The 25,698-nt window shown below is 34.3% G+C and overlaps 1 protein-coding gene across 2 annotated transcripts in view; it reads left to right on the top strand.

The window, feature by feature from the left end:
- The first annotated feature begins 6,172 nt into the window (after positions 1 to 6,172).
- Positions 6,173 to 25,698, top strand: part of LOC136034485 (gamma-1-syntrophin-like) — a 66,925-nt gene continuing 47,399 nt past the window's right edge. For both annotated transcript variants that reach the window (XR_010619187.1, XM_065715700.1), the window contains exons 1-2: positions 6,173 to 6,296; positions 11,322 to 11,477. Coding sequence is in view for 1 of the 2 variants with exons in the window: in XM_065715700.1 (XP_065571772.1) it covers positions 6,237 to 6,296; positions 11,322 to 11,477 (216 nt within the window). In the remaining variant the exon portion in view is untranslated. The remainder of the gene's footprint in view (positions 6,297 to 11,321; positions 11,478 to 25,698) is intronic.

The raw sequence follows: 25,698 nt of genomic DNA, 5'->3' as shown, positions 1-25,698 counted from the left end.
GGACACAGGGAATATAAATGACGACCGGGACAAATCATTAGAATAATGAGGCATAGATCTGAATACGGATTGTTTTTCCCATGGACAATTATATGTTGCATGTTCAAGAGTCAGTAAACCTGACAATCTATTTATATGCACAGACAATGAGACAGCGAAGATTGTTGTATATTCGCATGTTTTACGTAGTTAAAAACATATATATATATATATATATATATATATATATATATATATATATATATATATATATATATATATATATATATATATAAATAAGTTGTCTGTCTGTGGATCAGGTGACGTCATGTTTCTGTGTCAGCTGACTTCATGAAGTAAGTTGTCGTCATTTTTGCTATGACGGTGATGTCATTAAAGATATTTAAGACATATATGTTCACGTAGAAATCTATTAATGTTTAAGTTTAAAATGACTGATGAACTTACAATGGCAAAAGCCGATGAAGATGCTCAAAGAGTCTATGCCAAAAAACTTGCTGCTGATAGAGAAAGTCAGAAAAGAAAGCGTGCCGAGGAATCAAAAGAACAGCAAGGATACAGGCTTGAGGCTAAAGAACGCAAAACCGCGCAGTTAGATGAAGATCAACCTGGACAGCGAGAGTCAAAACATATCAAAACTGAAAATGATAGCGATGATGATTGGGTTTGGGATTTTGACTTGGATAAGGTCATCAATGCCTACCAGATTTTAGTTAAAAAAACAAAGGTTCGGCGATATGTATTTCATAGTGAAACTGAAAAATAAAGAAGAAAAAGAAAACTGAAAAAAGAAAAAATGTAAAAAACTAAAAAATACTAAAAAGAAAAAACACTCAAAGAGAAATTACAGACCGGGACACAAATGACGACCGGGACAGAGGGAATATAAATAACGACCGGGACACTCAAAGAGAAATTACAGACTGGGATACCGGGACACAAATGACGACCGGGACACAGGGAATATAAATGCCGTATCGCTGCTGTTTCGACATGTGTAGAATTGGATCGTGAACAAAGTTACAGTATGAGTGATCTATTGTCGTATGTACAAAATAACATTTCCAAGTTAACGTCGGAACAAAAAGACATTTATGATACGATAGACTCAATTTCAGGACGTATACAACTACCTGCTGATTTCTGTAATTTAGTGACGTCCAAAAATGAATTGATTGAAAAAGTATTTCCGAATATTCTATAAAATTATAAAAATAATAAATGGCTAAGTGAAAGAGCGATTCTCGCACCCAAAAATATAGACGTCCACGAAATCAACAATATTGTTTTGACCAAGATTCGAGACCAGCCAGTCCTTTACAAGTCAGTCGACACAGTTTTGGAACCAAATGAAGCGGTTAATTATCCATCTGAATTTTTAAATTCCATAGATCTTTCAGGGTTTCCACCACACGTGCTACAACTAAAAATAGGCGTACCAATAATACTTTTAAGAAATATCAACCCACCAAAGCTTTGCAATGGCACGCGACTTGCCGTAAAAAAAGCAATGGAAAACCTAATAGAGGCCACAATCTTGACAGGGCCTTTTGAGGGTGAGGCTGTTCTTATTCCTCGCATTCCCATGATTCCAACGGATCTGCCTTTTCAATTTAAAAGATTGCAATTCCCAATTCGATTAGCATTTGCAATCACCATTAACAAAGCTCAAGGTCAATCATTAGAAAAATGTGGTATAGATCTTAATACTGATTGTTTTTCCCATGGACAATTGTACGTTGCATGTTCGAGGGTCGGTAAACCTGACAATCTATTTATATGCAGTGACAATTGGACAGCGAAGAATGTTGTATATTCGCAAGTTTTACGCAGTTAATTTGTATTGTATCTATCTATCTATCTATCTATATAAAAACGAGTTGTGTGTATGTATGTTTGTTTGTTTGTAAAAAGAGCGTTTGCATATGACGTCATTATTAGTACATACGGCTTTGTATATGCACAGACAATGGGAAAGCCAAGAATGTTGTATATTCGCAATTTTTACGTAGTTTAACTCCTGCAGACGAAATGAACGCTTGCCTGAAAAATTCTAATTTATGGGCACACGTAAAAATATTAAAATTAATTACAAATATGCGTGTCCGATTGCAAAACGATGACTCTGGTCAAACATTTTCAGATCAATTGCTGGCAATTGGAAACGGATAGCTCCCAGTTGTGGGAAAGCCAAAAATGTTGTATATTCGCAATTTTTACGTAGTTTGAAACACATATATAAATCTATCTATATTCACAGGTGGGACACAGGGACACAACTACAATGGCGCGTAACTAATATGGCGCGTAACGACTTACGCGCGCGGGGGGCCAACAGCTAGTATATATATATATATATATATATATATATATATATATATATATATATATATATATATCTATTCACAGGTGGGACACAGGGACACAACTACAATGACGCGTAATTAATATGGCACATAACGACTTACGTGCGCAGGGGGGCTTGGGGGGCGCGAAGCGCCACATCAACTAGGTGTTGGGGTGGCAAAAATGGCACAAATACGAAAAACGGTATGAATTTGCTCTGGTTTTTGAAGTCACATGTTCACATGGTACCGCATTCGTCCACGAAAGAATGCAAAGTCCATACATAATAAAAGACTATTATATGGTACCAAATTAAAATATTAATAACGGTAATAAAAGTTTGCATTACTACACACCTGCAATTTGGGTGAAAAATGGTCAAGGCTTTTTCTTGGAGGTAGGGGTGTTCTAAACGTCAAAACAGAATTTGTAGGACCAAGTTTTCTGGCGCTTTATGAAAAATCATTTTGAGTACTATACAGAAGTCTTAAGCCTATAGTATACTTTTCTTTGGAATAATATTTTTTTTTTTCAGAGCATTCAATGTGAAAGCTAATTTAAGGATGAGTCCCCAAATATTAAAAATATATATTTTTTTAGAGAGAGAGACACTTTTATTATACATATCATCAATATACAAAAAAAACCACATCAGCCACTTTAGAAAGTCAGAGACTTGTTAGTAGTGGCTGATAAATATTATTGAGCACCAATACCAACAACATTAACAAAAAAAAAAAAAAAAAAAAAAAAAAAAAAAAAAAAAAAAACAAACAAACAAAACGAAACAAAAAAATTGGGAACAAGAAAACAACAGGAAAACAAAGAATAAGAAAAAAAAACAAAAAAAAAACAACAACACTTAAAATAACAAATCAATAAGCCATCCAATTTAAATTATTTATTTATTTTCTACTCAAAAGGTGATTCTTCAGTCTACTCTTAAACTGGCTAACATTTTCAGATAACCTTATACTCATTGGTAAAGAATTCCACACTACTGGTCCAGCAAACTTGGGACCAAAACTTCCCCTCTGAGAGCTGCGACACTCATATACCAAATCATCCATATTTCTAGTCTCATAACTGTGGTATGAAGAATTCCTCATAAACACTTGACGAAAAATTTCAGGGGACAAACCATAAATACTCTGAAATACAAATATAGCAAGTTGATAATCATTAAGTTGGCTAACATTAAAGATCATAAGTTTCCTATAGCAATTAACTGTATCATTTTCACCATGGACATAATTTCCTAGTAGTCTAATAACTTTATTTTGTAAAACCTGAACACATTTAAAATTTGTATAAAATCCACCAGCCCATATCACACAACCATAAGAAATATAAGGCATGACAATAGAATGATAAAGAGTTAAAAGGACAGAATGAGGTAACTGATTTCTCAGACGCCGAATCAATCCAAGCCCTCTAGATACCCTAGCTGCCACTTGATCACCATGTGCTTTCCAATTCAGATTTTGATCAAGCTGGAAACCAAGGTATCTCACCACAGCTACTTGTTTCAATGGCCTATTACAAAGAAATATTTTTCCATTTAAATCAACTGGACTTCCTTTCCTACTAAATAATATAAAATGAGTTTTTAAAACATTCACTGATAAACGGCTAATCTTTGAAAAAATTAAAAGATGACTTAAAGCTTGATTAATTTTCTCCACAAGATCATCAGCATTTCTTGCAGCAGCTGAAAATACCGTGTCATCAGCGAAAGAAGTATTAACAACACCCGGAACATAAAACCGCATAATATCTACATATACAAGATATAGTAAGGGACCCAAAACAGAACCTTGCGGAACACCACAACTTATAAAATTTTTTTTAGATATAACATCATCAAAACATACACGTATCGACCTCCCTATCAAATAAGATTCAAACCACTTTAAAATACTACCTGTGACTCCAAGTGACCTTAGCCTATCAATTAAAATTTTAAAATCAACCGTGTCAAACGCTTTTTTAAAATCTATAAAAACCGATAAAGTCATTTCACCATTTTCCATTGATGTATTCAGAAAATCAAGAAAATGCTGCATAGCATGAACAGTAGAATGTCCTTTCCTGAATCCGAACTGACTATCACTTAAAAAACCATGTTTTGTTAAATGTGCATAAAGCTGTATATGCATAACTTTTTCATACATTTTCGAGAACACCGACAGTAGAGAAATCGGTCTCCAATTAGTCAGATCAGTCTTTGAGCCACTTTTGTGAAGAGGAATCACTCGCGCCTCTTTAAGCTTTTGCGGGAATTCTCCCGATTTCAGTGATAAATTAATCATGTAAACAAGTTATATATATATATATATATATATATATATATATATATATATATATATATATATATATAGGGTATAAAAGGATTTTCTATTCAAACAATGCTATTAAATGGCTGCTGAGAATCTTCCAATAAATATTGGTTACCTTAAAAAATCTTTAGACATCTAAAATTGTTCTTAAGACATTAGGAACAAAAAATAAAACCATAGCCATCAATTAAGATTGTCCATGCCACCAAAGAAATTAGTTTTGGAGTTGTTTAGTCCAAGTTCATCTAGTGAAAAAAAAATATTTTAAAAGCCTTTGGGACACTCAGAATTACGCTTCACAACAAATTCCAGCAGCAATTAAATATAGTATCTGTAATTTGTTTTCAATTATTCCATAATGTGCTTGTTAATCAAGCGTCAGTGTGAGTGCAAATTGAGCACTCAAATAAGTACTTAAAGTACAATTTATGCGACGTTCTTTGAAATTCTTTAAAATTTATTTATGTGGACGTACTCAAGTATTTTTTCAGTACAGGTAGAAATTAGAACTTGAGAACACTTTTCCAGACTCTGATTTTGGCTCGAAATTTTTTTTTTTTTATTATCATCACCTTAAAGTCTTATCACCACGAAAAGCCTTGTTTGTGCTTGTCTATTCATTTTAAAAATTGGCAAATAGCTATTAGATTTATTAGTAGCATTTCTATACGTAATACACGGTTTGCATTATTTCAAAACAGGATAAAAAACTGTTATGTATGTTTCAAAATTAATCTTAAAAACATGTTCAAAACAGTCGACGGTTGGCCTAGTATAAATAAGCTTCAGTGACTTGTTCTGAAATCGAAAACAATGCTATTTTAACTACCAGCCCATTCTTCTCACCTATATGATCTTTTCTGGTAAAAATAAAATTCCAACTGAATAGTTTCTTGCGGTCATTTTGTTTAGGCCAGCATATTTTAAATGCGTTTATGTGTTCGCTTTACCCAAATTTAATTTTCATAAAACTAATATAAAGGATATTTGAAAAATCATATGCATTACTTCTGTGTGATACCGTATATCTGCAATTTCATCTATGTGAAACTTGGGTTAAGTCAAGTTGTTTCGTAGGAGCACTTTGTCACATCGGTAATTATAAATAGAAAAAGTATAAGGCCATATTTTGCATAATTTGAAATTAGATTCCATAAATAATCCGTAGTCACGCTGTATAATTTGAACGCAAGTTCAAAAAAACAACCAAAACTAGCGAAATACTGACCGTAATGAGCCAAATTTTAAATTGCTATCTTAGGACATAGTGAACATGAAATTAAACAAAAACAAAATTTTGTTCACACTCTATGGGATAGAAAAATTCCAATTATAAAGTTCAAAAAACGTTCCTCTGAATGTGGACATGCTGATCCCTTTGATTTTGTTTTGCCAAATTGTTTTTCCGTCACTGTTTTTGGCCCCTTTTCTAACGGTTTTCTTAGCTCCATAATTAAGGTAACTTTTGATTCAACGTTCAACTGCGCTATTAGAAACATTTTCTATGCGACAAGAGACTGGAATGGAATAATTTTAAATCAGGAAGTGCCAATGCATCTAAAACCCTCTGGATCATGGAAAATAAATGAAATAAAAACAGATGATGGAATAGTAAGGTTTTTCACACATAACTTTAGCTAGGTATAAGAAATTTGCAACACAAGAGTTTCATGAATCACCCAATAAGCCCAAGCTCCTTTTACAACAAGAACAAAAGCAGAACCCCTAGATGGTCCAATATATATATCCCACCGATACTACAAAAAGCTTTTGAGCAAGATTAAGGGCTGTTGCATTGTAAAAATTATACAGGAAAAGATATTATTAGATCCTCTTGTCAATCTTTTCCAAAAATAGAAGAGCCTGGTCAGTGTTGCTACAAATGCACCCCAGATTGCTGATTTCATTGGTTTATCATTATTCTATTGCATATCTCTCTTCAATATGTTTTGAATATTAAACAAAACTCTTATTTAGAGCCTTGCTAACATATGCTAATGTAAAGGTAAAAATAAAGAGTTAAGGTTCTTCCTAAGGAACTATGGTAATAAAAGGAGAGTAAAAGAGTTGACTCTCAGTAAATTAAAACTCAAAGGACCAGAAAAAAAGTTCAATTTGCCAAGATGTTCAAAATAACAAAAGGTCAAATAATTAAGAAAGAACAAGGAAGAATTTCAATATATATTAATGGAAGAAAACAGTAGATTAATAAAGTGTTTGTTTATTTTTTATTTTCTTTTGTTTTTTTTTTATTGAAAGGTTAATATTAAGGTATTTGAGCTATTTTTCCTTTTCTTCTTTTCATCTTGTGGTTGGTAGTGGGGAATTTATTTTTTGTGGTTTCTCTGTAGTGCTTGGAAAGCCATTAAAATGTCTTGGTAAATTTATGACAGTTCATATAATTGACTTACTAATAAAGTAAACATACAGCTCAATGCCTTTTTTTATGTTCTTAACAAATATTATAATTGCTTCTACTGCAAATTTTTGAACTCTTAAAAATTATGAATTTTCAATTAAAGTATGAGTCATTGGTTGTTTTCTGACAAAATAATAACACATTTACTCAGTGCTGTTTTCTTGGTTGTTTTCAACTATAAAATACTACATTTTCTCAATGCAAAAGGTATTTATAATAAGGTTAGGTTAGGTTGAAAAGTGCTTAAATTAGAATTTGCTGTAGAAGCAATTGTTGTATTTGTAAAGAGCATAAAAAAGGCATCAAGTGGTATGTTCACTTTATTGGTAAGTCAATTACATGAACTGTCATAAATTTACCAATGTCTAACCCCCCTGATTCAGGAGGAACAGTTTCATCTGCTGTTTTTACAGGTAAGGACAGAATCATAAAAATCTGGTTGACAAAAACAGGGCAGCCTTGTCTGCTTAATCCACCACTGGGTGTAATTTTGAAAGGAATTCTACTATTAAGAAAGCAAATTAAAGACTGCCAAAAAGACACAATTTTGGTAGCATCATCTAATGGTGCTAACTGCTTAAGGATTAAAGTCAAGCAGTTCTGAACAAGGCTCTTGAAATAAGGAAGCTAGATTTGGCTGATGATCTAATGTTAATATTTTCCTGTGAAAAGGATTTCTCTGTTCAAAGTTCACAGGGATTACATTCAAACACCTCCAAGAGGTACATACCTGAGGGGCTGTTATTCTTTGATAAAGATATTTTCACTATTGGGACTTAATTAGATGAACTGAAGGGCCAAGGTTTCACAAGAGTACATCCACTCTTTGGCCAACAGGCATCTTACAAGAAGAATATTGATGCTTTTATCATTATTCCCTTATTTGATATCCCTGAATTTATTTCTATTCTGAGTATGGAACAAAGGTCATTCCCAGTGTCATGATCTGCAACCACTGCAAAAGACATGGCCACACTGCCAAAGGATGTTGCAGTAAACCTAGATGTTCAAGATGTGCCAACAGCCACCTAACATCATCTTGTACTATTAATAGAGAAAATTATACACTATTCAAGTGCCTTAATTGTCTTGGCAACTCTAAGCCCAATTATGTCAACACAACAGAGAGTCTTAGAACCCTTAATTTAGAAAATAATCAATAAAAATTTAACAGTTAGAATACCCAAAATGATCAGTTCATTTCTATCCTCAAAATTTAAACAAATTGAAGATTCAATCTCAGGCTCTTTGGAGAAAATGTTTCAGAATCTCAGAGCCTCACATGTATAATCTAATAAAACATGTATAGATTCCACCCCAAATCACTCTATTTTTGAGGATTACTTGGAATCTGTTGATTCTGTCCCAATCTTAATTTTACCTCTAAAATCAACAGCAAAAATCATACAATACCTTCCTCAACAAAAAAATCAATTCCTCAAAAGAAATGCAAGTGTACTTTCACCTTCTTCAAAACAAAAAGCAACTAAAAACAAACAGGAACAACCCTTAGTATCAAAGACAGTTAACAATTTAGAATGAAAATAGTTCAATTTAACACAACAAGCTTATCCATTGATTGTCTGGTTGAGTTGAAAAGGTTTTTGGGTGTTGCATCTCCAGAACCTGTTTGCATCCAAGAATCTCATTTGCCCTCTGGTAGAAAATTTAATATTTAAAATTATACAATTCATAGAAAAGATATGGTCCTCAATCTCTCTTCTAGAAAAGGTGGAGGCCTTTTAACACTTGTGAGAAATGATTTGATTTGCTCTGTTGTTAATATTGATGTCCAGTCATCAATGGAAGTATTAGTTATAAAGGTTGAGATGAATAATCAGTCTCCTCTTTCAGCTGTTAATATTTATGTAGATAAACCCTCTTCTCTCCATAATTTTACCTTCAATAAACTATTAAACCTTTCCTAAAGCCAACTAATACTTGGTGATTTTCATCTTCTCCATCCTCTGTAGGATTCAACCCACCTTAGAGACCCTCAATCATTGTTGCTATTGGATTCAATCTCTGTCAGTCAGAATTGCTATATGCTCATTACACCTAAGAATTTAGGTGTAACACAATGTTTTCTAGGAGTGTCTCAGAAATTCTGTGAAAATTGGAAGCCATATAGTAGTCCAGCCATTGTCAAGTTGACTTCCTTGCTGGATGGTATTGTGTTCTTGAAGTATTTTCTCTTGCCAGACTCAGATTTCCTCCAATCCTTCAAATAACATAGATGATGCCATAGATATAAATATCACTGGCATGGATCACCCTTAGAATAAGACGAACAGTAATCCTTTGTCAACTAACATTAGCTAAAATGGCAGAACTTTTTAATTAGAAAAAGATATTTACTAGTGGATTAGTCTTAAAAGATGGAAGGGCACCCATAGGCATTTTTTCTGAATGGAATGATTCTCAGTTGGGATTAAAGTTTTAGATGGAACTTCTATTTTTCATGCTAAATGCTTTGCTCTCCATAAAGCTCCACATACTGTGCTGGAAGCTGGATCATGTGCTTTTGTTATCTTCTCTGATTACTAGAAGTGCTCTTTCTGATCTAAAAAAAAGAGGCAAGGAAAAGCTATTCCAATCTTTGCTCAGCTACAGGAAAAGATTCAGAAAATAATGTCTTCTCATGCTCTTCAACTGAAAATGATCTGTGTTCCTTCTCACACAATGATTAAGGGAAACAAAATTGCTGACAACATTGCAAAACAGGCTGTTCACCACCCAATGACTTACAAGGTTGCTCTCACTGTAAATGAATCCTCGAAGTTAATAACCTCTGCTGCAAATTCTCTTAGAATTAATAAAACCTACATTGCAGCTACTAATATGTTCTGTTTTTTGCAGGGCATTGTATACAACATCACCTTATCCACCCAAATAGGAAAATTGCAAACTCTATCTTCCATCTGAGAACTGGGCTTGCAATGACCAGATCTCGTCAAGCATTATATCAGCTTAGAGGTAGCAAGTCATCCTACCCTTTTTATAGGTGTGTAAATATTGATGAAACAATTGCATCCTCTCAGAATGTCCTTGTTTCACAATTGAGAGAAATATTCTTATCAGAACAATGGAATTTTTGGGCCCGAAGACGTCCGTTTCTCTCGTTTAGGTTTTACCCATGTTAGCAAAGGTAAAGAAATAGAAATATTAGAGGCATTGGGAGTCTTTGTGTCTTCAACAAGTATTTTCAACTGGTTGTAGTTTTATTGGTATTATTAGGTTGCTTGCTTTCTACAAATCACAAGAGGGTGGTGAGAAGAGAAGATGATTTGATTTGCATTATATTTTTATTCTTTTTCTATTACAATTTCTATGATTAATATTATGTGAATCTTTAATAATTCTTTAAATTTTGTTTGGTGACACAGAAGGCAAAAGCCGAGCATATTTTCTCTGCAAAAACAACAGGAAGAATTTCAAATAAACAAGTGATTTTTTGAAAACATAACACATATATGTACATACATAGGTCTATATGTAAGCTCTTTTATCTAACTTTTTAATCACAACTTGTATATTGAGTATGCTAAAGCCAAGCAGGCAAAAAAGAATATTTTGCAAAGAAGTCTACAATTTTTTTTTTTATAGATTCATCTTACATTGTTCAATTCATTTCCAAGGATAATTAGAGTTGTAAAGAAATTTTCACATGTTTCTCGTCTGAGAGCATAGGAACATAAGGTGCTGATGGATAATCTTGCCTAGTTAATATGACTGAAGTTCATGCTATTCAAAACTTTTTGCAGTATCATAGAGACTACAACCTTCAAGAACGAATTGTGCTCTGTGAAGGGGAAATGGGTGGGTAAGGAGATGGCTCAATAGACTTACCAGGACAATTCTAAAATTTCAGGCATAGAAGCTCATGTTTTAATCCTCACCCTCCCTATAGAATTCCCAATAGAATAGCTATAACCTCCCTGAAAATTTGATTTTCTTGTATGAAGCGTATTCATGCCTACAATTGTAAACCTATGACCTATATCATACCTGCAAAGCAGGGTATACGAAAAATTCTATTCTGTTCATGCAAATATCACCTCCCACCAAGAATAGTTTAAAAATAATTATATTTAACTACTTTGAAACTTGGTCAGGTCCAAGAATGTAAGCGTTGGACTACCCCCCCCCCCGTCCCTCTCTAATTAAGCAATATCCTCATGTGTTGCTTGTGGACTTAGCTTGTGTTGCTCTTTTAGGTAATCCGTCATGGCCTTGTCGCTGTAAGTGATGGAAAGGTTTCACCACAATCGAGGCACTTGGTCGTTACTAAAGACTCCATTCTCCTTCAAAAACAGTGTGCTTCAAATTGTGATTCTGCTAGTGGAAATCGTCCATTTCCTTTGGACAGTAAGGTAGTTTTCCTTCTTTCTTATTCGTTATCTCCTTTGGCTAAGCAACTATAGCTATCAGCACTTTCTTGTGAGTGTTTCTACCAAAAGTTTTTTTAGCTTTTTATTGAAAGAACTATTCAATTGAATTCAAAAGACCTGTCTAACATAAACCTAGGTTGTACCTGGTACTATATAGTACCAGGAGCCCGGCGGCTTCGCCGCCGAGCCCTGGCACTCGGCACCTGACAGGTATCTGTATATGGATTATAATTGTCTTCTAACCACGGACAATTTGCTGTCTTTTCAAAGATATTTGATTTTTAAACCAAATCCGATTTCTAACAACGATATCTACTAAGCTTCAAGCTTTTGGTTTTCTTTTTTAAGGTTTTTAAATTGTTGAAATTCCTTGTTACAATATATACAAATATTTTTGCATTTACCAGTTTATAGCTTTTTACGCAATTTAATGTTTTTAATACTGTGTCTTTTTAAACTTTCAAACTTTTCAAACTTTTGGTTTCTTTTTTCAGGATTTGGAATTTTTGTTATCCCTTGCTAAAATATATAAATATATCTGCAATTACCATTTTTTTGCTTTTTATGCAATCTATTGACTTTTCATTTTGAAGTCTGTTCTAAGATATTTGATTATTGAAGCTAGTCAGATTCTAACAACGATATGTACTAAGCTTGAAGCTTTTGGTTTTCTTTTTAAGGTTGAATTGTTGTAATCCCTTGTCAAAATAGAGAACCATCATTTGTAATAATTGCAAATTTTTGGTTTTTTGGGCGTTCCTACTGACATTATATAACTGGTTTCGTTCTAACCTTTAAGCTTAATCACAGAGCGAGTTGATTTTATCTAACAAAAAACAAGCTAATTTTTAAATTTTCAGGTATTTTTCTAGTTTGAATTAAAACATTGAAGTCATTGTTCAAGCACCATAAATATTTTTGCAGTTTACATAATAATTTTAGCGATTCTGAAATGAACTTCAAAATTTTTCAACTTTTTTACATGTCTTAAAAAGACATTGCTTATACTTAAAAGATAAGAAATTTGGTAATTATATATTCTTAACAACGGTTTTTACTAAGCTTCAAACTTTACAGAGAGATATCCTTGCAGCAGTTGGGATCAAACGTCTGCCGAAATATATCAAGCCGCCGTGGAATCCACGGCGATGTCACATATTCAAACTTTTTGTTTTCTTTTTTAAGGTTTTTGGATTGTTGACAAGTTGAACGTCATTGCAATACTGATGTATATAATAATGACGTCACCAACATAAATATTCTTTTTTCAAATTAAGGGTCTTAACAAATTTTCTCAAACTTCTGACATATCTAGATCGTTTTCTTGGGCAAGAATATCCCAGGCTGCCAATATATATATATATATATATATATATATATATATATATATATATATATATATATATATATATATATATGTATCTATATATATATATAAATAAGTTGTATGTGTGTTATGTCTGTCTGTCTATCTGTCGAGTAACGTCATGTCATCATGTCGTCATGAAGTTAGTTGTCGTCATGTTTGTTATGACGATGACGTCATTAAAAGTATTTAAGAAAATCGTTCAAAGACAATTTTTAATTGTAAGAATATCGTGGACGGAAAAATGTTTAATTGTAAAATGACTGAAGAACCTACAATGGCAACAGCCGAGGAAGCTGCACAAAGAGTCTATGCCAAAAAACTTGCGGCTGATAGAGAAAGTAAGAAAAGAAAGCGTGCCGAGGAATCACAAGAGCAGCAAAAAAACAGGCTTGCGGCTGATAGTGAAAGTAAGAAAAGAAAGCGTGACGAGGAATCACAAGAACAGCAAGAAAACAGGCTTGTGGCTAAAGAACGCGAAACCGCGCAGTGAGATGAAAATCCACCTGGACAGCGAGAGTCAAAACATATCAAAACTGAAAATGATAGAGATGATGATTGGATTTGGGATTTTGACTTGGATAAGGTCATCAATGCCTACCAGATTTTAGTTTAAAAAACAAAGGTTCGGCGATATGTATTTCATAGTGACGCTGAAAAATAAAGAAGAAAAAGAAAACTGAAAAAAGAAAAAAGAAAAAAGGTATAAAACTAAAAAGAAAAAACACTCAAAGAGAAATTACAGACCGGGACACAAATGACGACCGGGACAGAGGGAATATAAATGACGACCGGGACACTCAAAGAGAAATTACAGACTGGGATACCGGGACACAAATGACGACCGGGACACACGGAATATAAATGACGAGCAGGACACAGGTATTTAAGAAAATCGTTCAAAGTCAAATTTTTAATTGTAAGAAGATCGTTGAAAGAGAAATTTTTAATTGTAAAATGACTGAAGAACATACAATGGCAAAAGCCGAGGAAGCTGCTCAGAGAGTCTATGCCAAAAGACTTGTGGCTGATAGAGAAAGTAAGAAAAGAAAGCGTGCCGAGGAATCACAAGAACAGCATGAAAACAGGCTTGCGGCTGATAGAGAAAGTAAGAAAAGAAAGCGTGCCGAGGAATCACAAGAACAGCATGAAGACAGGCTAGCGGCTAAAGAACGCAAAACCGCGCAGTGAGATGAAAATCCACCTGGACAGCGAGCTTCAAAACTGAATATGATAGCGATGATGACTGTGTTGGGGATTTTGACTTGGATAAGGTCATCAATGCCTACCAGATTTAAAATACCGACCGGGACACAGGGAATATAAATGACGACCAGGACACAGGGACACAACTACAACGGGGACGCCAGGGGCACAGGGGGATATATAAATGACGACGGGAACACAGGGAATGTTCGATTAGCAATCACCATCAACAAAGCTCAAGGGCAATCGTTAGAAAATTGCGGTATAGGTCTGAATACGGATTGTTTTCCCATGGACAATTATTATGTTGCATTTTACGTAGTTCAAATGCGCCAGGCGCTTCACGCCCCCCAAGCTGTCCCGTGCGCGTAGTCGTTACGCGCCATTGTAGTTATGTCCCTGTGTCCCACCTGTGAATATAGAAAGATATATATATATATATATATATATATATATATATATATATATATATATATCTATATATATAAAATAAGTTGTTTGTCTGTCTGTCGACTGACGTCATGTTTGTGTGTCGACTGACGTCATGTTTGTCGACTGACGTCATTATAAGGATTGAGCTGTATGTCGTCATGAAGTTGTTTGTCGTCTGACGTCATGTTTGTCGACTAACGAAACTACAGACCGGGACACAAATGACGTGTTATGTCTGTTATAACGTAATAGAGGCAACAATCTTGACAGGGCCTTTTGAGGGTGAGGCTTTTCTTATTCCGGGACACAGGCAATATAAATGACGACCAGGACAACAATGGCAACACCCGAGGAAGCTGCTCAAAACGAATGTATTCACGCCGAAGTAGCTGAGTTGGTAAAGCGTTATGTTTCAGGTTCTAGGTCCGAGAGGCTCCAGGTTTGAACCTTGGCTTTAGCATTAATACAAAAGAAGAAAAAAACTAAAATGCTACGATGCCCTACAATATCCTGACGAATATAAATGACGCCCGGGACACTCAAACAGAAATCACAGACTGGAACACCGGGACACAAATGACGACGGGGACACAGGGAATATAAATGACGACCCGGACACAGGGACACAACTACAACGGGGACGCGGGGGGGCACAGGGGGATATATAAATGACGACGGCAACAAAGGAAATGGTCGATTAGCAATCACCATCAACAAAGCTCAAGGGCAATCAATAGAATCATGAGGTATAGATCTGAATACGGATTGTTTTCCCATGGACCATTATGCGTTGCATGTTCAAGAGTCGGTAAACCTGACAATCTATTTATATGCACAGAAGATGGGACAGCAAAGAATGTTGTATATTCGCATGTTTTACGTAGTTAAAAACATATCTATATATATAAAAATAAGTTGTCTGTGGATGGATGGATGGATGTGTCAGGTGACGTCACCTGAAAAAACTGGATCAGGTGACGTCAAAACTGAAAAAACTAAAAAAAGGCAAAAACTACAAAAAAAACTAAAAACTAATAAAAAAAATAAAAAAGCTAAAAAACTAAAAAAACTATAAAGGTAAAAACCAATAAAAAACTAAAAAAAAAAACTGAAAAAACTAAAAAAAGGCAAAAACTACAAAAAAAAAACTAAAAACTAATAAAAAAAGTAAAAAAGCTAAAAAACTAAAAAAACTAAAAAAACTAAAAAAAGGTAAAAAACTAAAAAAAATAAAAAATAAAAAAAAACTAAAAAAAAGGAAAAAACTGAAAAATAAGCTAAAATAAAGGTAAAAACCAATAAAAAACTAAAAAGAAAAAAAGGAAAAAACTAATAAATGACGACACTCAAAGAGAAAGCGACCAGGACAAAAGGAATGTTCGATTAGCAATCAACAAAGCACCGGGACACAGGGAGTATAAATGACGACCAGGACATACGTAAAAAAAAAAAACTATCTATATATATAAAAATAAGTTGTCAAACTAAAAAAAGGCAAAAACTACAAAAAAAACTAAAATTAATAAAAAAGCTAAAAAACTAAAAAAAACTAAAAAAAAGGCAAAAACTACAAAAAAAACTAAAAACTAATAAAAAAAATAAAAAAGCTAAAAAACTAAAAAAACTAAAAAAACTAAAAAAAGGTAAAAAACTAAAAAAACTAAAAAAACTAAAAACTAAAAAAAACTAAAAAAAAGGAAAAAACTGAAAAATAAGCTAAAATAAAGGTAAAAACCAATAAAAAACTAAAAAAAAACTGAAAAAACTAAAAAAAGGCAAAAACTACAAAAAAACTAAAAACTAATAAAAAAAGTAAAAAAGCTAAAAAACTAAAAAAACTAAAAAAACTAAAAAAACTAAAAAAACTAAAAAAAGGTAAAAAACTAAAAAAAATAAAAAATAAAAAAAAACTAAAAAAAAGGAAAAAACTGAAAAATAAGCTAACATAAAGGTAAAAACCAATAAAAACTAAAAAGAAAAAAAGGAAAAAACTAAAAAAAATTTTCATCTAAAAAACTAAAAAAAAACTAAAAAAGGTAAAAACTAAAAGAACTAAAAAAGAAAAAAATAAATGACGACACTCAAAGAGAAAGCGACCAGGACAAAAGGAATGTTCGATTAGCAATCAACAAAGCACCGGGACATAGGGAGTATAAATGACGACCAGGACATAAGTAAAAAAAAAATTAACAAAACTAAAAAGAAGGTAAAAACTACAAAAAAACTAAAAAGAAAAAAAAAATAAAAACTAATAAAAAAACTAAAAAATCTAAAAATCTAAATAAACTAAAAAAGAAAAAAAAAGGAAAAAAATAAAGGAGAAAAACAAAACTAAAAAACGAATGTATATACAGACCGGTACACCGGGATACAAATGACGACCGGGACACAGGGAATATAAATGACGACCGGGACACAGGGACACAACTACAACGGGGACACCGGGGGAAACAGGGGGATATAAATGACGACCGGGACAAAAAAACTAAAAAGAAAAAAAAACTAAAAACTAATAAAAAAACTAAAAAATCTAAAAATCTAAATAAGCTAAAAAAGAAAAAAAAAGGAAAAAAATAAAGGAGAAAAACAAAACTAAAAAACGAATGTATATACAGACCGGGCCACCGGGATACAAATGACGACCGGGACACAGGGAATATAAATGACGACCGGGACACAGGGACACAACTACAACGGGGACACCGGAGGAAACAGGGGGATGTAAATGACGACCGGGACACCGGGACAGGGAATGGTCGATTAGCAATCACCATCAACAAAGCTCAAGGGCAATCATTAGAATCATGAGGTATAGATCTGAATACAGATTGTTTTCCCATGGACCATTATATGTTGCATGTTCAAGAGTCGGTAAACCTGACAATCTATTTATATGCAAAGACAATGGGACAGCAAAGAATGTTGTATATTCGCAAGTTTTACGTAGTTAAAACCATATATATATATATATCTATCTATATTCACAGGTGGGACATAGGGACACAACTACAATGGCGCGTAACTATTATGGCGCGTAACGACTTACGCGCGCGGGGGGGCTTGGGGGGGGGCGCGAAGCGCCCCCACCAACTAGGTGTTGGGGTGGCGCGAAGCGCCACCCCAACAGCTAGTATATATATATATATATATATATATATATTCACAGGTGGGACATAGGGACACAACTACAATGGCGCGTAACTAATATGGCGCGTAACGACTTACGCGCGCGGGGGGGCGCGAAGTATATATATATATATATATATATATATATATATATATATATATATATATATATATATATATATATATATATATATATATATATATATATATATATATATATATATATATATATATATATATATATATATATATATATATATATATATATATATATATATATATATACTACGTAAAACTTGCGAATATACAACAGTCCCATTATCTGTGCATATAAATAGATTGTCAGGTTTACCGACTCTTGAACATGCAACATAAAATTGTCCATGGGAAAAACAATCCGTATTCAGATCTATACCTGATTATTCTAATGATTGCCCTTGAGCTTTGTTGATGGTGATTACTAATCGAACATTCCCTGTGTCCCCGTCGTCATTTATATATTCAAACCTGGAGCCTCTCGGACCTAGAACCTGGAACATAACGCTTTACCAACTCAGCTACTTCGGTTTGAATACATTTGTTTTTGAATTGGTATATGATGTGTCCCGGTCGTTATTTATATTCCCTGTGTCCCGGTCGTTATTTGTGTCCCGGTGTCCCGGTCTGTAATTTCGTCAGTCGACAAACATGACGTCAGACGACAAACAACTTCATGACGACATACAGCTCAATCCTTATAATGACGTCAGCCGACAAACATGACGTCAGTCGACACACAAACATGACGTCAGTAGACAGACACACAGACAAACAACTTATTTTTATATGTATAGATAGATATCTATCTATATTCACAGGTGGGACACAGGGACACAACTAAAATGGCACGTAACTAATATGGCGCGTAACGACTTACGCGCGGGGGGGGGGGTGCGAAGCGCCCCCACCAGTTAGGTGTTGGGGTGGCGCTGGCTTTAGCATTAATACAAAAGAAGAAGAAAACTAAAAAAGGTAAAAACTACAAAAAAAACTAAAAAGAAAATACTAAAAAACTAAAAAAGCTAAAAAACTAAAAAAAAAAAACTACAAAAAAGGTAAAAAACTTAAAAAAAGTTAAAAACTACAAAAAAAACTATAAAGAAAAAAACTAAAAACTAATAAAAAACTAAAAAAATTAAACACTGAAAAAGAAAAAAAAACTTAAAAAAGGAAAAAAACTGAAAAATAAAGGAGAAAAAGAAAACTAAAAAAATTTAAATAAAAATAAAAAAAAACTAAAAAAGGTAAATGTATTCAAGCCGAAGTAGCTGAGTTGGTAAAGCGTTATGTTCCAGGCTCTAGGTCCGAGAGGTTCCAGGTTCGAGCCTTGGCTTTAGCATTAATACAAAAGAAGAAAAAAAAACTTAGAAAGGTAAAAACTACAAAAAAACTAAAAAGAAAATACTAAAAAAAACTAAAAAAGCTAAAAAACTAAAAAAACTAAAAACTAGTAGTTAAAAGTATATATATATATATATATATATATATATATATATATATATATATATATATATATATATATATATATATATACATATATATATATATATATATATATATATATATATATATATATATATATATATATATATGCATATATATATATATATATATATATATATATATATATATATATATATATATATATATATATATATATATATATATATATATATATATATACCTGTTGGGGTGGCGCTTCGCGCCATCCCCCCTAGCCCCCGTTTTTAACTACGTAAAACTTGCGAATATGCAACGTTCTTCGATGTCCCATTGTCTATGCATATAAATAGATGGTCAGGTTTACCGACTCTTGAACATGCAACATAAAATTGTCCATTGGAAAAACAATCCGTATTCAGATCTATACCTGATTATTCTAATGATTGCCCTTGAGCTTTGTTGATGGTGATTTTTAATCGAACATTCCCTGTGTCCCCGTCGTCATTTATATATCCCCCTGTGCCCCCGGCATCCCCCTTGTAGTTGTGTCCCTGTGTCCCGGTCGTCATTTATATTCTCAGTATCCCGGTCGTCATTTGTGTCCTGTGTCCCGGTGTCCCGGTCGTCATTTGTGTCCCGGTGTCCCGGTTGTCATTTGTGTCCCGGTGTCCCGGTCTGTAATTTATCTTTGAGTGTTCCGGTCGTCATTTATATCTCCCGGTCGTTATTTATATTCCCTGTGTCTCGGTTTTTAGTTTTCTTTTTCTCCTTTATTTTTCAGTTTTTTCTTTTTTTTTTCTTTTTTTTTCTTTTTCAGTTTTAGTTTTTTTAGTTTTTTTATTAGTTTTTTTTTTTTTTTTTTAGTTTTATTGTAGTTTTCACCTTTTTTTAGTTTTTTTTAGTTTTTTGTTTTTTTTTGTTTATATTTTTTACCTTTTTTTTAGTTTTTTAGTTTTTTTAGTATTTTCTTTTTAGTTTTTTTTGTAGTTTTTACCTTTTTTAGTTGTTTTTTCTTCTTTTGTATTAATGCTAAAGCCAAGGTTCGAACCTGGAACCTCTCGGACCTGGAACATAACGCTTTACCAACTCAGTTACTTCGGCTTGAATACATTCGTTTTTGAATTGGTATATAATGTGTCCCGGTCGTCATTTATATTCCCTGTGTCCCGGTCGTCATTTGTGTCCCGTTGTCCCGGTTTGTAATTTCGTCAGTCGACAAACATGACGTCAGACGACAAACAACTTCATGACGACATACAGCTCAATCCTTATAATGTCGTCAGTCGACAAACATGACGTCAGTCGACACACAAACATAGGTGGGACATAGGGACACAACTACGATGGTGCGTAACTAATATGGCGCGTAACGACTTACGCGCGCGGGGGGGGCTTGGGGGGCGCGAAGCGCCACCCCAACAGCTAGTATTTAAATAAAAATAAGTTGTCTGTGTGTCTGTTTGTCGAGTGACGTCATGTTTGTGTGTCGACTGACGTCATGTTGGTCGACTGACGAAATTACAGACCGGGACATCGGGAAACAAATGACGACCAGGACACCTGGACATCTATCTATAAATATAAAAATAAGTTGTCTGTGTGTGTGTGTGTCGAGTGACGTCATGTTTGTGTGTCGACTGACGTCATGTTTGTCGACTAACGTCATTATAAGGATTGAGTTGTATGCGTCGTGAAGTTGTTTATCGACTGACGTCATGTTTGTCAACTGATGAAATTACATACCGGGACACCTGGACACAAATGACGACCGGGACACAGGGAATATAAATGACGACCGGGAACCTCAAAGAGAAATTACAGACTGGGACACCCGGACACTAATCACGACCGGGACACAGGGAATATAAATGACGACCGGGACACAGGGACACAACTACAACGGGGACGCCGGGGGCACAGGCGGGACATATACATGACGACCGGGATACAGGGATTGTTCGAATACAAATTACAGACCGGAACACAAATGACGACCAGGACACCGGAACACAGGGAATATAAATGACGACCGGGACACTCAAAGAGAAATTACATACTGGGACACCGGGACACAGATGACGACCGGGACACAGGGAATATAAATGACGACCGGGACACAGGGACACATCATTAGAATAATGAGGTATAGATCTGAATACGGATTGTTTTTTCCATGGACAATTATATGTTACATGTTCAAGAGTCAGTAAACCTGACAATCTATTTATATGCAATATATATATATATATATATATATATATATATATATGTATATATATATATATATATATATATATATATATATATATATATATATATATATATATATATATATATATATATATATATATATATATATCTATTCACAGGTGGGACACAGGGACACAACTACAATGGCGCGTAACGACTTACGCGTGCGGGTGGGCTTGGGGTTGCGCGAAGCGCCACCTCAACAGCTAGTAGGGAATATAAATGACGACCGGGACACTCAAAGAGAAAGCTACCGGGACACAAGGAATGTTCGATTAGCAATCACCATCAACAAAGCACCGGGACACAAATGACGACCGGGACACAGGGAATATAAATGACGACCAGGACATAAGTAAAAAAAAACTAAAAAAAAAGGTTAAAAACTACAAAAGAAACTAAAAAGAAAAAAAACTAAAAACTAATAAAAAAATTAAAAAGCTAAAAAACTAAAAAAAAACTAAAAAAAAACTAAAAAGGTAAGAACTACAAAAAAAAAACTAAAAAGAAAAAAGAAAAAAACTGAAAAAACTAAAAAAAGTAAAACCCCCAAAAAAAAACAAAAAGAAAAAAGGGGAAAAACACAAAAATTTATTTCATCATATACCAATTCAAAAACGAAGGTAAAAACTACAAAAAAACTAAAAAGAAAAACACTAAAAAAAAGGTAAAAACCCAAAAAAAACTAAAAAGAAAAAAGGGAAAAAACGCAAAAATTTATTTCATCATATACCAATTTCATCATATACCAATTTATTTCATCATATATCAAAAACGAATGTATATACAGACCGGGTCACCGGGATACAAATGACGACCGGGACACAGGGAATATTAATGACGACCGGGACACAGGGACACAACTACAACGGGGACGCCGGGGGGCACAGGGGGATATATAAATGACGACTTGGACACAGGGAATGTTCGATTAGCAATCACCATCCACAAAGCTCAAGGGCAATCATTAGAATCATGAGGTATAACTAAAAAAAAGGTTAAAAACTAAAAAAAAGACCAATTTCAAAAACGAATGTATATACAGACCGGGACACCGGGACACAAGGAATATAAATGACGACCGGGACACTCAAAGAGAAATTACAGACTGGGACACCGGGACACAAATGACGACCGGGACACAGGGAATCTAAATGACGACCGGGACACAGGGACACAACTACAACGGGGACGCCGGGGGACACAGGCGGATATATAAATGACGACGGCGACACAGGGAATGGTCGATTAGCAATCACCATCAACAAGCTCAAGGGCAATCATTAGAATCATGAGGTATAGATCTGAATACGGATTGTTTTCCCATGGACAATTATATGTTGCATGTTCAAGAGTCGGTAAACCTGACAATCTATTTATATGCACAGACAGTGGGACAGCGAAGAATGTTGTATATTCGCAAGTCTTACGTAGTTAAAAACATATATATCTATCTATATATATAAAAATAAGTTGTTTGTGTGTTTTGTCTGTTACACTTTGTCTGTTACGCCACATTATATCTTCTATATATATAAAAATAAGTTGTATGTATTTATGTGTTGAGGGTTTACATGTAAAAACTGGGAATTGCATAAATATTTCGAAATATTTTGACAATAGATTAAAGTAATTTGAAAACCTTAAAAAAGATACTTAAAATTTTGAGGTTTATTATAAATTGTTGAGCTTTAGCAAGCTTGGCACGTGAAGATTTTTCCAACTGTCAATGTTATAGAATGTTACCAAAAAGCAAAACCAGGCTTGCGGTTCAAAGAGAAAGGGCCAGATTAGGAATGTGCAATTTACGTCAACGAAGGCGTGTCGAGGAACTACCAGAGCAACGCGAAACCAGACTTGCTGCTGAAAGAGAAAGTAAAAAAAGAAGGCGTGTCGAGGAATCACAAGAGTAACGTGAAAACAGGCTTGCGGCTTCAAGAGATAATGCTAGATTAGGAATGTGCAATTTACGTCAACGAAGGCGTGTCGAGGAACTACCAGAGCAACGCGAAACCAGACTTGCTGCTAAAAAAGAATGTGAAAAAAGAAGGAGTGTCGAGGAATCACAAGAGCAACGTGAAAACAGGCTTGCGGCTTCAAGAGATAATGCCAACAGAAAGCGTGCCGAGGAATCACAAGAGCAACGTGAAAATTATCACATGGCATTCAGGTACAGCCCAGTCGATGATTATAGTAGATGTTTTCAAATCGGGACTATGTCTAAAATTTGTCCCTACTGCAAGGCCTTGAAATTTAATGGTGAAACAATGGGAATGTGTTGCGCCTCAGGGAAAGTTAAACTTCCTCTACTGGCTGCACCCCCAGAGCCATTGAAGACTTTGCTTACTGGAACTACGTCAGAATCTAAGCGTTTTTTATCAAACATCAGAAAATATAACTCATGTTTCCAAATGACGTCGTTTGGTGCCCGAATCGAAAATCAAGACCAATTTATGCTTACTTTCAAAGTAAAAGGGAAAATTTATCATAGAGCAGGGTCCATTCTACCATTCTCAGGCGAGAATCATAAATTTTTACAATTGGACTTCATCAGTGATAGAAATTCTGAATTGAATACACGTTGCGAAATTTCTCCCAACGTTGAAAGGACAGTCGTTTCCCAATTGCAACATCTTTTCCACGAAAATAATAATTTAGTGCGTCTGTTCAAAACAGCCATCGATTTGATGCCTACTGATACGCATAAAATTATTATTTCCGCTGACAAAACGCCTCCTGGCCAACATGTGCGTAGATGCAATGCTCCAACTATCGACGAAGTGGCGATCATTATGGTCGGTGATCAGTTTTTACCTCGAGATATTATTCTTCATAAGCGAAACGCTCAGTTGGTAAGAATTACTGAAACTCATCGATGCTACGATGCCCTACAATATCCTATCATTTTTTGTGATGGAGCCGACGGCTATCACTTTAATATTAAATTGATGAATCCAGCCACTAACAAAGAAATGAATAAGAAATGCAGTGCAATGCATTATTATTCCTATAGACTAATGATTCGGCAGGATGAAGACAATTATATTTTAAAATGTCGTCAATTGTTTCACCAATACGTCGTTGATATGTATGCAAAAATTGAATCAGAACGTTTGCTATATATCCGTCTGAATCAGACCAAGCTCCGCTCTGAACAATACATTCATTTGCGAGATGTAGTTGTAAATGACGGTAATACCACAAACGTTGGAAGATTAACGATTTTACCTTCGTCATATGCTGGCAGTCCCCGTAATATGCATGAATATGCTCAAGATGCTATTGCGTATGTTCGTCTTTATGGTCGTCCAGATTTATTTATTACATTTACATATAATCAATCTTGGGACGAGATACAGCAGCTTTTACTTCAAGGGCAATCGGCGGTTCATAGACATGACATTACGGCCCGTGTCTTCCGGCAAAAGTTAAAATCACTGATAAACTACATAGTAAAACTTGAAGTGTTTGGGTCAGTGCGATGCTGGATGTACTCAGTGGAATGGCAAAAACGAGGTTTGCCACACGCACATATACTAATCTAGCTACATAATAAAATTACTTCTAACGAAATTGATGATGTGATTTCCGCTGAAATACCTGATGAAAATGTCGATAAGGGGTTATATGATATTGTTGTAAAAATTATGATACATGGACCTTACGGTGCACTGAACGAAAATTCACCATGCATGGCCAAAGGAAGGTGCACGAAGCAATATCCTCGACTTTTAGTATCCAACACAATTACTGGCAATGATGGTTGCGCCCCCACCAACTAGGTGTTGGGGTAGCGCGAAGCGCCACCCCAACAGCTAGTATATATATATATGGTCCAAGTTCTAGGTTCCTAGGTTCCTGGCTGTCCAGGTTCTAGGTCCGAGAGGTTCCAGGTTCGAACCTTGGCTTTAGCATTAATACAAAAGAAGAAAAAAACTAAAAAAGGTAAAAACTACAAAGAAAAACTAAAAAGAAAATTCTAAAAAAAACTAAAAAACTAAAAAAAGGTAAGAAACTGAAAACTAAAAAGAAAAAAACTAAAAAAAAACTAAAAAAAAAGGTAAAAACTACAAAAAAAACTAAAAAGAAAAAAAACTAAAAACTAATAAAAAACTAAAAACTGAAAAAGAAAAAAAAACTAAAAAAAGGAAAAAAACTGAAAAATAAAGAAGAAAAAGAACACTAAAAACCGGGACACAGGTAATATAAATGACGACCGGGACGCTCAAAGAGAAATTACAGACTTGGACATTGGGACACAAATAACGACCGGGACATATAAATGATGACCGGGACACTCAAAGATAAATTACAGACCGGGACACAAATGACGACCGGGAC

Source organism: Artemia franciscana, chromosome 13 (assembly GCF_032884065.1).
Source record: "Artemia franciscana chromosome 13, ASM3288406v1, whole genome shotgun sequence".
NCBI classification, from domain to species: domain Eukaryota; kingdom Metazoa; phylum Arthropoda; class Branchiopoda; order Anostraca; family Artemiidae; genus Artemia; species Artemia franciscana.
The sequence above is the reverse complement of the archived record's forward strand: the minus strand, read 5'-3'. Positions and strand labels throughout refer to the sequence as shown.